General features: G+C 44.1%; 1 protein-coding gene across 1 annotated transcript in view; it reads left to right on the top strand.

Moving 5' to 3' along the window:
• elavl4 (ELAV like neuron-specific RNA binding protein 4) overlaps positions 1-15,204 on the top strand; it is a 70,711-nt gene that overhangs the window by 20,795 nt on the left and 34,712 nt on the right. Inside the window, 2 exon segments of the mRNA XM_041935015.1 lie at positions 8,569-8,655; positions 12,651-12,897. Coding sequence (XP_041790949.1) covers positions 8,569-8,655; positions 12,651-12,897 — 334 coding nt within the window.

Genomic DNA, 15,204 nt, shown 5'->3' with positions numbered 1-15,204 from the left:
GAGAGGCATGGCAAGGCATTCTGCTGTGAGGGGAGCAGCATTCACAAATACTAGACCTAATTCCTTTGGCAGCAGCTCAAACTGCTACAGACAGACACATAATCAGCTGGGGAGTGTTAGCGCCTCAGCCCACTAGCAAACACAGGACCGAGCCCTTGTTGTGCATCGCTGCTTTTCAGAATAAATATCCCGATGGAAAATACAGTGGGAGGAAAGAGGTATTCATGTGTATATAGCTCTTCTTTGTTCAGTCAAAGATACAGAAGGAGAGAGGAACACCGGCTTTCTTAGCTACTTTACTGCTCATTCTTTCTCGATCCTCTCTCTCCCCCTCGTTTTTTCTCTCCCTCTCTCCCCCTTCCTTCCTCCCTCCCTCTCTTTTTCTCTCATCCTCCACTGTACCCTGTGTGTTTTGGTATTCACACAGATGTTTGGATTTGAGTGGCAGTTTCTCCTGAGACTGTGCACAAGCGGCTGACTCGTCTCATCTGCATTTTGCATCCCAGGAAAAAAGGGAGCAGAAAGCAGCGGAAAGCATCAGCAGGCAGACAGGCTGTGTGTGTGTGTGTGTGTGTGTGTGTGAGTGTGTGTGTGTGTGTGTGTGAGAGAGAGAGAGAGACAGAGAGAGAGAGAGAGTGTGTGTGTGTGTGCATGTTGCCTGTTGTTTGGCTTTGGCAGCTTAACTGGCCCCAGCGCTGTTGCTGTGTGTTGTTTAAAGGACGTTTCAAGGTCATGCTTTCGACAGGCCTCACCGCCGCCGACATATTAAACATTTATATGTTTCTGTAGCTGGATGAATTATAGATCGAACATGCAACTGAACATGCTACAAAATAGCACCATTGTGGTTGGTAATAGACACATTAGGGCCTACAAACACAGCATCCCACACGACAGCCTCTAGCCTGCCTTATCTCATCTATAGCAACACAGGGACAACAAAGGCTGATCTTGCTCTATGCAATATACCAAGACACTGGAAACTCCCACAGCGTAAGGAGAGGGGATGTGGAAGGTCCATCTACAAGTCGGTTGTGGTCAGTGACTCATAAAGATCAGGGCCGCTGTACATAAAGATCATACTGCTGGAGCTGACAGACTTTATCTAAAAGGAAAAGCTATCTCCTCATGAATTCTGAGAGAAAATGCAGGGAAGGAGGTAGATAATACTTGACTATTTTCTCCTGTCGGTCAGAGGTATATTTTCCCTTTTGGACGTGGCACACGTGAGACCAGAGATAACCAACCAGCTTAACTCAGTGGCAGTTATCAAGCCACAGTTTGAGATAGTAAATGTGATAATGGAGGCGTTTGTCCCAACAGGAATACAAATTCTCACAGTCAATGCATATTCCCTCCCAACCGACAGGAATGCTGTCCTTCCTATGCAGCGTAACTAGATGGAAATGGAGGGAATGTGATATCCGATGCTTATCGTGACTGATAAACGCCAGCAGCAGGCATGAACCGTACCTGTCAGGTTGATATTGTGAGGTAGAGAGAGAAAATTCCGAAAGCGAAAAGAAAGGGAGCGAGATAATGGGAACAGTAGAGAGATGAATGTGTGCTACCTCAAGGCTGCAAGACTCTCCGGCTCGTGCTGTCAGGCTAAAACGGCGTAGCAGAATTTTCTATGGCAATCAGCCACCGCCTTCTATATGTTGCCACCCTGGCACATGCACACATTATAGGAGCAGAGATAGTCTCATGTGGGCATTTTCAATTACTCTGCACTGTACAGCAGTAGGGGGGATTAATCTGCTCGTTTGAATGCACACCACACTTAATGGTGTAGCTGTTGTGCCGCGGGCCTCGTCTGTTAGCTGTGCTGGTATACATTTAGGCTTCTGTGTCTCGCTCTCTCCTCTCTTCCTGCAGCAGCGAGAAACCGTTTCTAAATTGCACCACTCTCCACATCAAGTTACACTGAGATTAGATTTTCACAGAAGATGGGCTCACTATAAATTCTCAAGTCAAACTCCAAATTGATTGTGTAATGACTTGTACAAAGCAACTTTATAGCATTTAGAAAGTGGCTGGAATAGTTGGGCTGCCGCAATGACGGCATATTCAAAAAGTGATTATGCGCAGCTGAACATTCAAATGACAGCAGGCGTAGAACTTTACAAGGCCCCTAAAAGTGTAGGATACCTGTTCAAATACGAATGAAATTGATATTTGTCACGCAGCATAGGAAGAAGGTTGCCAAGAGATTTGCCGGAGGATACATTTTATCTTGTCTGTTCATCAGCGGTGTAGTAACCTCCTCTACGTCCGCATGTAGTTCCGAGTTATTCATTGCCTCCATCAAACTGTTTACTCATCAAGACAGATGATGGACGGCTGTCCTTTTCCTTTGCAGCTATTTGATTATATGAGCTCCGGTTCAGAGCCGAATCAATAACCAGATTAGCGAGGCACGCTCACACACACACACATACTCAAACATACACTCAGCCACACCCTCGCGCAGTACCCAAGGCTGTGGAATGAATTCTCGAGTACAACGGTCGGTTGGTGTCTATGTGATTTAGCTCTATGCGTTTGCTGCAAGGCAGACACACAGCACACTCGCACGCTCTCTCACACACAGACACACACACAAAAGCCGGCTGTGTCTGAGATACAGCTGATGGGGGAAACAGTGATTAGATTAGGAAGAGCTCTGCCTCTGCCTCTTCTCTCTCCCTTGTTCTCAGTGTAAGTGCTGTAGGTTTTGTTCTTATCCTATACCTCCGGGCTGTTTAAAGCTTTTTAAATACCTGTTCAACAAAGCCAATATTACCACTTCCAGCCTCAAACCAGTTTTAATTAGAACTCCTTCTGTGAATTATACAGAAAATTGAGTTCACTCAGAGGGGTTTACGAGTTTCTTACTCTGTTGCTCAGGGAAAATATTCCTAGAGACCCCGCGTGGGGAAAGCTGCTTTAGCCAGTTATCTTGTCCTTCAATGCCTTTTTTATACACACAACAAGCATGACTCTAGGCATGAGCAAGCGAGAAATGTACAGTTTGTAGTTGGCTGCACTCGCATGACACTGCTGAATTGCTTATTTCTGACCTCATACATGCAGGTGGGCCCAGTAGCTCTGTACAGTTGGATAGTTGAGTTGAGTGAATGTGTGTGCATGTTTGCATGTGTTTGTTTATGTATTCGCTGGTGTATTTTAGTGTATTTTGCTAAAGATAGGAGACAGCCTCACTAAAATGGCTGGCTGCCTGCACAGGTGCGTGGCCGCATTCACCTGCCAGCTACTTGTGGAGGTGGTGTCCTCGCTCATGACACATGGTGCTGACTCAGATGGATCAGCCTGCCTGCTCTCCCTGCCTCACTGTCTGTTTCTGCGTCCTCTATCCTCTGTCCCAGCCCAGCTAAAAGCAACTTCAGCTCAACGCATAAATGAGCACCGCATGGAAACACAAGCTACTCCCATGAATGCGATCCAGAGTAGTGCAGGTTTTTGCCATCGCAGTGCTGTGAACTCTGTTGCAGTGTTACTTCTATTTATTCCGAGAACAGTCACAGTGTGTAAAAGTAACCGGGTTAGATCTTAACGTGTTCATGATAAATGTGATTTTTGTGTCATGAAGAAGGAAGAGGGAGAGAGGAAAAAGGACCGGCCCCCTTGGGAAGGATCAACCTTTTATGTCATGTTAATGACAGGCATGATAAAGACCTACTGTAGGCTGACAGCGTTCTTCCTGTCTTTCCTGCTTTGTTTAGCCCCTTTTCTTTTATTCCGAATGTGTCTTTTGCGCTTTCCATTAATACTTACTGACTAAGCTGTACATGTTAGATAGATATCATCTCCACTAAAACCTTTAGCCACATTAATGACATTTAATTAAGGATAAAATCCCATGTAGCGGATGAGACGATGATTTAGCCTCTTTAATCCACCAAAATGTCCTAGCTGAGGGCCTCGACAGTGATCGCTTCCATCCGTCACACCCAGGGATTACAGCAGGACAGACAGCGAGGCACAGCAGAGACATCTTGCTGATTTGACTGAGCTGAGAGCAGAGATGCTGGCTGCAGCAGCTAGAACTGGAACAAAGGCTGGCAAGCTGTTGATGGGGATTTGATGCTGTTCAAGGGAAGACTGCTTTTGGGATGATGGTGCTGCGCTGACTTGCAGCTGAGGATTGGATAGAGAAATAGGGGTCAGGGCCATCAAGCGAGGGACTGTTCCTGGCACAGGAGTGAAACTAGGGGAACTGTGATGAGGACCTGAGAGGCCAGGCTAGGGCTAGGGCTTAGGGACAGGGACTTGAGCAGACAGGCAAAGCCAGGCCTTCAATTCCAAGGCCCAGTCCCCGTGCTCCAGCCTTCAGCCAAACAGCTAGGCAGGTGTCCAGCTGATCTCACACCCCCACAAGGGAGGAACTGCAGAGCACCAGTCACTGGAGCTGCACAAATTGAAGTGTCATCTCCAGAGTCAAGATGCTCACCAATTTTCTGCATGCGTTGGTGCAGAGTTGGGATTCAGCCAGTGGACAAATGGCTCCAGTTCCGCCTACAGTTTGGCTCAGCAAAGGAGACTGTGGTGTGTGTGTGTGTGTGTGTGTTTTGTCTGTGTGTGAGAGAAAGAGAGAGACTACATACTGTATGTATGGAGCACTGCAGGTCCTCAGTCGTTGTCCTTGGAAGATGTTCTGTCGTCTTTTGATTGCCCACAATGCAGCATCAAACAGTAAGAAGTAAGGAGAAATGTTTTTTGATAAGAAAACACTAAATGCCACTAATTGCCAGGTAAATCTGAATAGAGTAGAACAAATTACATTACTTGGATAATGAACATTTAAATGTAAAATGTGGCTTAACCACCTTTGTTGTGCCAGAGTCTTTAGCCTTGAGAAACAGTTGAAATGAAACAATACATCAGATGTTCAGCATTTGAAAAAATTAAATAAAATCTTTGCCTTCAATTATTGCTCTTGAGATTATTATGCACGTGGTTCTGTCTGTCATATTTCTTGGTAATAGACCCTATCCTGTCATCTCTTGACCTCTGACCGTACACAAGAATGTGCCAATTACCCAGGGGCTGTGAGGGAGTGTGTGGGAAAGCTGCATCGATCTCGCTGAAAGACTGAAACATCACAAAAGAGAAAGAAGAAAGGGGGAAAAAAAGTCAAGACAAAGTTAAATGAAAAATTGCTTACGTACACGTCTTGCGCGCGGTCTGGAACATTTATTATTCTGAGTCACACAGAGAGAAAAGAGGTGGAGGAGGATAGAAGAAGAGAAGAATCCATTTGGTAAAGTAGATGCAGATCGATGAGAGTGGAGGCAGGCAGGCCAGAGTGCAACGGAGGAGGGGTGTGTGTCGCTGAGTATCTGAAATGTGTGTGTGTGTGTGTGTGTGTGCGTGTGTGCGTGTGTGCTTGCGTGCATGAGGCGTCCCAGATTACTTTCCCTGATTGATCCGGCCCAGCATCCGTCTGACCTGCAGGACGTTTCAGAGCTCGGCAGATGCCGGTGGAGGTGGAGAGATGGCAAGAAAAAGACGGCCAGGAAGAAAGGGAGAGGAGAGAGAAAAATAAAAATCAATAGCGCAGAGAGCATTACAGGGAACTTGACTGGCCGAGAAGCGGAGATAGTAAAGTCGTATTAATCTCTTTGTGTCTCAGTCAGTTTGATAGGAACTCCAATTCAGTATCACTTTGGGGGACTGAGAGGGAGTTACAGTCTGAGTTTTGCAACATCAGGCACTTTATGGTAGCAAGAGGGGGACACATAGCACAAATTGTCAGTATATTTGGATCGATTAAAGTATCTGCATCTGACAATAAATTAAAATAAGATGATGTTTCTGTCAAATTATTTTCTGTCATCCTAATGTCTCATTTTAACAAGCCAAATAATGTCCAAAAATAAAAATAAAAAAATAAGATGCATAAGGCATAATACCAATAATATCTGAAGCAAGATGGTGAGGCGAAGTCTAACAAGTCAGATGGTTGCATGCTGGCTCCATTTTGTAGCTGCCAGGCAGTGTGTCTATCAGTGGAGAGATCCTGCAGCATACTGTCTACTCCGCAGTCTCTACAGCCTCCATCTATCCTGGCCAAGTCAGGGTAAATTGATTGTCTAAGCTCTGTAAGGGAAGGGGGAGGGAAGCCTGCGCCAGGCCAGCAATATAAAGTGGTGGTTTTATGGTGTAAAAGCAGCAGAGGAGTGACGAAGGTGAAAAGGACAGGTATGGAAGAAAAAAACTTTTTGGTCATCTAGATTTCAGGTTGTACCGTGAGTGACATCGGAGGAGAGACAGATTATCTTTTGAGCAAAGTGTGGAAGAAAGACTTCAGGTTCATTCATATAGAGTCAATCTAAAAGAAAGCTGCGTGTGCCTTTGGTGTTTTCGACTGTTAGAGGAAAACAAATGTTTACTCCCCTTCCTTGCTGTCGGCGGATAAGGCTCGTCCTATTTGACTGCAGTACCCAGACACCATTGGCCGCGAGCCCAAGGAGACAGGAAGCACTTTTGTGGCATCAAATATTAATGGTGTTATAGAGTGTATTGATTATATAATAAGTTTTCCCAGCATCTGAGCACCGACTGAAATGTATTCCCTGAATAATTGAAAATGTATCCATGAGCGGTTTTTCATCTCAATGGTTGGTGAATGTAATTGCATTGCACCCTTATTCCAGTGTTATTTGAGATTTTATCAGAAGACGCACATGTGTGGGTTCATGTGATAAATGCAAGGACAGCCAGAATATGAAGAAAGATGAAATCGTGTGCCGTGTGTGTGTGTGTGTGTCGCGCTTGAGACTGTGCTTGTTTTATCGAATGGTTGAGCATTGAACACTAAGCGCTGAGCACTGTTTTGAAAATGGGACGCAGAGACTTACGCACACCTCTGAGAAACATGATGTTCATTCTTGCCAACTTTATGCTCTCTAGCACTATACGTTGGCTGTTGATATGGAGACTCATATGCATCTGCTTGCTGCTTCTTACATTTTTATCACCACATGTGTACATGCCACAGTAACACTGCGCTGTCTGCTTGCTGCGACACACCATTCCCTTGCGCACTGACATAATATGCACAATGACGGCTTTGCAGAATGGGTGAAAAATGCTTCTGTTGTTTCACCTCTGCCTAACATTTTCTTTTTTCAGGGTAGCTTTTCAACTTTACATTTAACAGCAGGTTGCACTGCCTGTTATCCTATGCCCTCTCGATGAGATGAATGTTGGTCCACTATACTTTACATGGTGGCTGCAAACTGTAGCTAGCGTGGGCACCTTATCTCCAGGGGTGTAGCTATCCCTGGCGCTGTCCACTCTTGGGTTTTTCAAATGGTTATAGATACACCTCACCGGCTTTGGCACACTTTGCATGAGGTTGATCTAATACTACTAAAATCTTGAAAATGTGAACATATAGTAGAACTGAAATTTAAATAACAAACCAAATTGCTTCTGACCAAAAGAAGGTGTTTTGTCTGATTTTACCAAACCATTATTCAACAGCAACCCTTTGGCCCTCACCAGACTAAAACAAAGGTGGCTCAACGTGATATTTCTATATGATCATCCCCAAAATATCTCAATATTCACCATTACCTGTCAGATAGTAGAAACACTATTCCTTGTCCTCTTCTCTACCCTGACCTCTCTGCCCCTCTGTATCTTCTTTTTGCCTTTCAAGCTGACAGTTCACTCTCATTTAGACCTCCATTATGCATTCCTGCCTAAGTTTACAAGACACATTGACAACAGAACATGTACAGACTCCCCCTCTCTCCTCCCCCACCTCTGTCTCTCCCTTTCTTTGAAGTATTGGAAGTGTCTTCCCCATTACTCAGCCCTTGCCTTTTCTTCCTCCTCCCATCTGATCCCTCGCTCCCTCTCCTCATCTCTCTGAAGGAGTAAATGAAGGCAGAGGTCATCCCTTCTCTCTTCCTCCTCTCCTGCTAAATTGGCTGCTCGTAGCATCCGTAGATAGCTGCAGGCATTTAAGCCCCCTGTTCTGGAGAGCTAGTGAACAGACTTCCTGCTCATTTGTGGCATTTCTGTCTCTTCAACCACAGGCTTGTTTACCCACAGAGAGCAAGAGGGAAACCCTCATTATAAACTCTGCCAAGGTCATTGCAGTCACCACACCAATCTGCCGGCTTAAACACACACATGCAGTTTTATTCAATCCACTCAAATGACGGAAACAACTGAAGAAATAATATCTTTAATCCCCCATTTCTATCTCGGCAATTCCATTTTCAGCATGAGGCAATATTTTAACAATTTGAATCATACAGTTTTCCAAATCTTAATCATCACCCCAATTTATTTTCCCCCAGCGACAAATCACTCATCTCAGCCAGCCATAAACAAGCAAAAACTAAAATCCTGAGCCACCTGTCTTTTAGTTTTACTGGTGGAATGACTGTAAAGTTGTAACCGTGTTTTTCTAGTGAGCCACCATTGTTCCCATCACCCCCACCCCAACCCCCACTCCCCAAATCCCACGCCAACCCTAACCTTGTAAAGTGAGTGTGTGATGCTGACGGTGGGCTATGCGTCCCTCCCTCCCTGTGCTCCGCTCCATAGGGGTCGACAGAGACACAGTGGCGTCAGGCAGAGCTCCCACAGCTCCAGGGCTGGGCAGAGAAGGGATTGCTGACACAGCCAAAGATGGTAAGGAGACTACTGCTGCCAAATGGATGGCCCAGCCATTTTACACACCCATGAAGTAATATGATCTGATATTGTACTGTGTTTACATAAATATGCTCTGGTTGGTGATGCTGCTGACTGGGACAGTTGGAACCGGAGCAGAGATTGATGGATGGGACCGTAGACGGAGGGCAGGAGGGAGGACCAGGGGTTGCAAGGGTAGAGGAAGGTGTGCAGAGATGACTGAAATATTCAGCTGCTGACGTGTTCACCCATTGTATATAGTTAAGGAAGCCAGTAAATAACGTTGCAAATGTCTTAATTTATATGGATATATTGATGTTTTTGTATTAATACTACATCGGTTGCAAAGCAGTTGTGCTGTTTAGCCATTTGTGACAGACCTGCACTTCCCTGCAAACACATGGAGACTCACTCAAGTTCCTCGCAGCAGTAATTTGTCTTTTTCTCCTGTATTGAGCACTCTAGTCTTCATTAGAAATGAACCAGTCCCTCCCATGCACTTTGTTTGACAGCAAACTGTAGCTTCAGCATTGTTTGAGTCAAGCTGATCGATTTATATTTCTTAAGATGCCCATTTTAAGGATGACCATCAGGTATCTTTCAACTCCTCACTGTAACCATTTATTCTAAATTCTGTCCAACACAATCTCACACATTTTTGTTTCCAACAACTGCACGCTGTCTACATGTATTACTTTTTAGCTAGAAGCCCAGCGCTGGCTCTGCCTCCTACATGAGTAGAATTCTAACTTGCGAGTAAAAGGAGCTGCATCTTCAGGCTGAGGGCTTGAGAGGACTGTGTGTTGTACCAAGTCAACAGGACATGCAGCGAGTTCTGTCCACAGCACTAGGCTCCACAGTGGGAGAGCAGGGGCAGCCAGAGTGCTCACAACCAACATGAAGTGGACTGCTGAGCAGCACAAATGCTGGTGGACAGGGACAAGGAGAGGAATATAATTGGCCACTGGGACTCGGCAGGTCCCTGTTAATTAGAGGCAGCCATTTTGGTGTAAAAACTCCTCGGAAAGCGTCCCATGGAGTTGAAAGTCTCTCTGACAGAATGGAGCCCAGCAGGGAATGTAAACAGATTTAATAAGGCCCTCTCCAATCAACTCTGCAATGGCTAGATACTATTCTCTCCTTCCTCTCCGCTCTCCCTCTCCCCCTCTGTCTTTCTCGGCCTGTCTCTGTATCTCTGTTGTGGTAGAGTGGTGAGTGAGTAGGAAAGGATACTGTCAAAAGAACAATTTGCATGCAGCTCTCATCTTTAGAGCTTTTAGACATCTCCCTGTCTGTTTGTTTTCTGCTGTGGGCTTGGGCCATTGTTCTCTCTCCCTCTCTCTTTGTATGTGTGTGTGCGTGTGTGTGTGTTTGAGTGTGTGTTCCACGCACTACGGGGTGTGAATGCATAGAAGTGTGCGCACCCATGCCAGTGCGTGTGTGCGTGTGTGTGTGTGTGGAAAACGAGAGGATGGAAGCAGATTCAAAATTGCCATTTTGCTGGTGCTGCTTCTAAACACTCAGAGGAAGAGAAGAACACTAAATAATCTGAAATACAGAGATGTTTCAACCCGTGTAAACCCCCATAAGTTATCCCGATACATTGCTGGTGTAGTTAGAGAGAGAGATATTCCCAGTTTTAAGTATTTGGATAAAGACCACAGGCTTTTCTGGCTGCACTTCTCATTAAAATGAACTACACACTGTTTGACTTTTCTTAGTTGTCCTTTTGATGGTGAACCAGCAAACTATTTTGAACCCACTTGAATTCACTTTACTTGCCAGATCTATAATGTAAATCTTCTTGTTAAACAGAAAATAATAATAGTCACTATTCAGTATGTCAGTGGTATTTGTTTGGTAACTGAAGGGTTATCATTTCGCTGCTGTTTCCTTTATCATCATCTCTGCTTACCACTGCACAGACGCAGATAGATAAAAGTAAAGTGATTAAAGCTGAGAAGTACACGCATTGTAAACGTCTAAAATGGTTTTGAGTACTATTTCTGGACAAACTGGGAAATTTTTAAATTCTGCTTTGAGCTATATTATTAGAACACAGGTCCGGTCTTTTGATAATCCAGAAATAGAGTGAAATACGACTTGTGTGCCGTTCCTCACTTGCTAAAACCAGCCCTGCTTCCAAGTGCAGTCTGTCTGCGTGTACTTAAGAATAGTTAAAAATAGACCGAGAGCTGAATGGTTGAACAGGGAAAAGGGAGAGATCTGAGTGATGACTTTTAAAATTTGATTGAATCAGATTAAAGAATATTTGCATCTTAATTTGGGTTTCAGCGTGTTAGGTCATTACAGTGCTTGTACAGCAGTGTGATGGAAACTGGTGAGTTTGTGCTAAAATGGGCATGGACAGGCCTTTTTGTAGGGATTTGCTATAGTTTATGGTCATTTGTGCAGAATCAGAATCACACATACTGTATGTCACAAGGATATAGTAGATATATTAGTGCACAGGGACACTGCAGGACACTCAGAAGATGAGAAAAAAACAACTTAATAAGACATTCTATCAGAGGTCACTTTTTAAGCATAAGTTAAGACACAATGATGCTCTCTATACCTTTGGAACAGTGCATCCATCTTCTTTTTGGATGTTTTTATCTTTTTATCTTCCCACTATTTACTAATTAGATTTAGTTGTCTCTACTCTTCCCGTTTGCAACGCTCTGACACCCCCCCTCATACGCACACTCACACATATAAGCAACAAAAGCCATTAATTTGATTGAAAAAATGTTTTTTATGCAAATGTATGAATAATTTCACTTCACACATTGCTTTTGTTGGAGAATAATGTTCGCTCGAATAAGCATTTTTATTAAATATTTATCAGAGTGCTCTGGTAGAAAAGAAAAGTGCAACCTGCCTCCCTCCTCCTCCGACTTTTGACTATGACTCTGTCTCAGCTTTTTTTCTTTTTTTGCTGCTTACGGTTCCTTTTTGGAACGCTCTGATCGTTAGCTGCTCTGCCAAACCGGGTGTGATAACGCAAACTTCCCTCTGTCGCAGCAGCAGCATCAGCAGTCAAATAGCAAGCTGAAGGGCTGCTCCTCTTGCTGCCCCCTCCAACAAACCTCAGCAGCTGTCAGAGAACCATTCGTAGATAACCCTTATTTACCCTTATTTAGCTGTATAGCCTGTCTGTGTCCAGTGTTTGTTGTATTTCTCGATGTTTAGACATGTGCAATGTGTAGTGTGTGCACTGTATGTTTGGTTAGGGCTTAGCAATGTTTTGATTGAATGTTGATGATGCATCGTAATAGACACACCGTGATATGAGAGGCAATTTGTTTTTCACCAATTTGATAATTGGATGACAGCATGACTGCTAATAAATATGAGCCTACTGACACTGAAAATCACTACTTTGCAGCCATTTATTTACTCTGCCTTGAAATACAAAAATCAAAAATGATTAAATACCTGAAAAATCAATGTGTTTCATCACACTGATGCAAAATCCTGAAAAACAATATTGATATGAAGCAGACCCATTCACTGATTTGCAACAACGTAAAAAAAGCATTTAGTAGCACTATTCCAAATTGTGAGAAGCATTGTGAAATTTCATTGTTCAACTCTACTGCTGTATCATTTGAATCCTTGCAAGGATTAATTGTATGGAAATACTAGAATAGTGATATACTGTAGATCCAAAGCTTGATTAGAACCTTTCAATTGTGTTTTTCAGTATCTGAAATAGGCTTTTAAAAGCCCTTTTCACCCAGACTGTTGATTTGACTTAATGCAACAAGAGTCACGCTTTTTAGAAAATTAGTTTTGAAAATAGCCACTCTGCATGCCGTGCTACATGTTCAGTGTTCCATATTGCTAAATACAGCACAGAAGCCTTTGCTAATGAATGCTGTATCTCTTTCTCTTCCTCCCTGTCTTTTTTTCTCTCTACGGTTCCTCCCCTGGCCTCTCCCTCTTTCCTCCTCTTCTCTCACCTCCCTACCTTTGCTCTGCTCCAGATTATCAGTAACATGGAGGCTCCAGTGACAAATGGCCCCAGCGGAGGAGGCACCACAGCCAACGGGCCGACCACCAACAGCCGCGGCTGCCCCTCGCCCATGCAGACTGGCCCAACAAATGACGACAGCAAGACCAACCTCATTGTCAACTACCTGCCCCAGAACATGACCCAGGAGGAGTTTCGCAGCCTGTTTGGTAGCATCGGCGAGATTGAGTCCTGCAAGCTGGTTCGCGACAAGATCACAGGTACAAACTGGAGCCTGCTTGTGCTGTGCTGGGATATTGCCACTTGTGTGTCCCAAAATACCAACTGTTCATGAGAAAATAATCTGTTTACGCCTCATATAATTTGAGGCATATCCAATAGGTTCTGAAAAGATACGAGAAACAGAAAGTTTGTAGGATTTCTCAGCCTATACAGGAGCATGCCTTTCAATGAAGTGAAGTCAGAGCAGTCTGATGCACTCACAAACACCAAGTAGGGATAAATTAGGATATATTGTAGTATAATGTGTGATGATTTGGTGGTCCCCAAAGGCAATTCCTCCAAAGGAAAGAGAAAAGGGAAAAGCACAAGGTGAGGTACTATACTGAGCTCCATTAGAGCAAGAAGGGATTTAGATGCTTGCTTTCTATTCTGGCGGTTTTTGCTGGTCTGATCCTGGGACTTGAAGACTGGACTTCCTATTCACTACAGCATCCAGCTTTTCAAGTATAATACTCTAGCCTCAGTTGTAACTTCTCAACGAACCACAATCTTAGCAGCAGTATTTGTATTTACACTGAAATGAGCCTAACATGAATAGAGTGATAAAATGATAAAATTCAGCGAAACAGACATAAAGAAGTAGACAGCTCAGGTGCTTAAGTGACTGTTAAAAGATACTGCTAAAAGAACAAAAGGTGGCTGTACACTGGACTGTGTGTTGAATGTGGACACACCTGTGAAGAATCAAATCACTTGTGCACAGCCTATTGTCACTCCTGACAGCTCGAGTGTTTCAGAGTATCCTTTGCATGCGACGTCTTCCGCAAGAAACCCATCTCTGTTTGTGTTCAAGCGCTGTGACTCAGCAGTGCAGCAAAGTGCCACATGTTCTCCAGAGGTGTTTAAATTAAGCAGCACTTCGCGGTGCTAATCATGGCCGTAATCTGGGCGTAGTGGCTGTGTGGGTGGCCATACAGCAGATGGATCGGGTGGGGGAGGGTGGTGCAGCTCTGTGATAATGCTCCATAATGGCTTTCATTTTAGATCCTACTTACTGACACTCTTCTCCTGATAATCTCATTAAAGAGCACCAGGCAGGCAGGCAGGCAGGCAGGCGGTCTTGATCACGAAGGCATTCTCAGATAGCAGGGAAGGCGAGGAGAGTAAACACACACGTACACAGACATATACGCCAGCATGATTGCAGAATTAGATTTCCCGTAATAGATTAAGTACAACCCAAAGGCCAATAGGGATGACAATTTTTGATGGTGAACCAGAGATGGCCACTAGCCCAGCCATTCCTGCCTCCTTCTGTTCGCTCGTTCTTTGAAGCATATTCTGCAGCTCCACAACTCCTCTTTAGGACCACCTTCCTCTTCCTCTTCCTCTGTAATGGGCCACAAAATGGAGCCCGAGAGTCTGATACACCAGGATAATGGAGGATGGTGTGAACAAAAATAACACTGGGATACCACACGCTATCATCATCCCCATCACCATGTTCTCTCTCCACCCGATTTTCCCCTCAAGTGTGATTTGCCAAGCAGCAGCAAGGAACCAAGCTAACAGCAGATATTTGGAGAGGGTTTTAAAAAAAAAAAAACGAACAGAATTGCCGTAAACCTGCTCGGGCCCTAAATGGGGAATGTGAGAGAGGTAGAAATGTTTGTTCGCTCACTTCTAAACCATTTAGGGTACTTCTCTGCTCTGCACTACAAGGTCTCTCTGATGACTTAGCATCAACGCTAAAAGTTATAAATAAATCCTGCCCTCCCTCCATCTCCTCCCTGTGGTGTATGCCTGTTTTATTCTCCCATGGGTGCAATTTCCGCATGCAAACTTTTAGGCTAACAAAGCACAGATCCCCTCTTCTAGCAGGGAATGCCAAGAGGCTTTATACTCTCTAACAGTCATCCAAATCATTAACAGACGAAGCCAGGTTTGCAGGAGGGAGGGGTAAAGGCAATGCTGCTGGGTAGTAAAGAGAAGCCTGTTCTTGGAGGCTGATACACATACACACCTGTGGCCTTTTCTCATCTGTCAAAAACCTCTGCACATCTGGTTTAAGACGGCTAGACGCTTTTATCCAGATTTCAGAGTAAGTCAGGATTGACAGAGGATTTTTTACGACGTTGAATTTTCAGTATGAAACTTCTTGAGGATAGTTAGAGTGTGCTGTAGCTATATATTATTCATATTGATGGGAATGTTAAGGCCTTCGTATTCTATTATGCAGTGTGAAGGAGTATGAGGAGTATAGTACAAAGTTTAGGAATTTGAATAAATTCACTGACTGAAAATTTTAAAACATGTACTCGGATAATAGTTTCAATATTTTATTA

Source organism: Chelmon rostratus, chromosome 4 (genome assembly GCF_017976325.1).
Source record: "Chelmon rostratus isolate fCheRos1 chromosome 4, fCheRos1.pri, whole genome shotgun sequence".
Classification (NCBI taxonomy): domain Eukaryota; kingdom Metazoa; phylum Chordata; class Actinopteri; order Chaetodontiformes; family Chaetodontidae; genus Chelmon; species Chelmon rostratus.
Note: the sequence above shows the minus strand (reverse complement) of the source record. Positions and strands in the feature narration are given on the sequence as shown.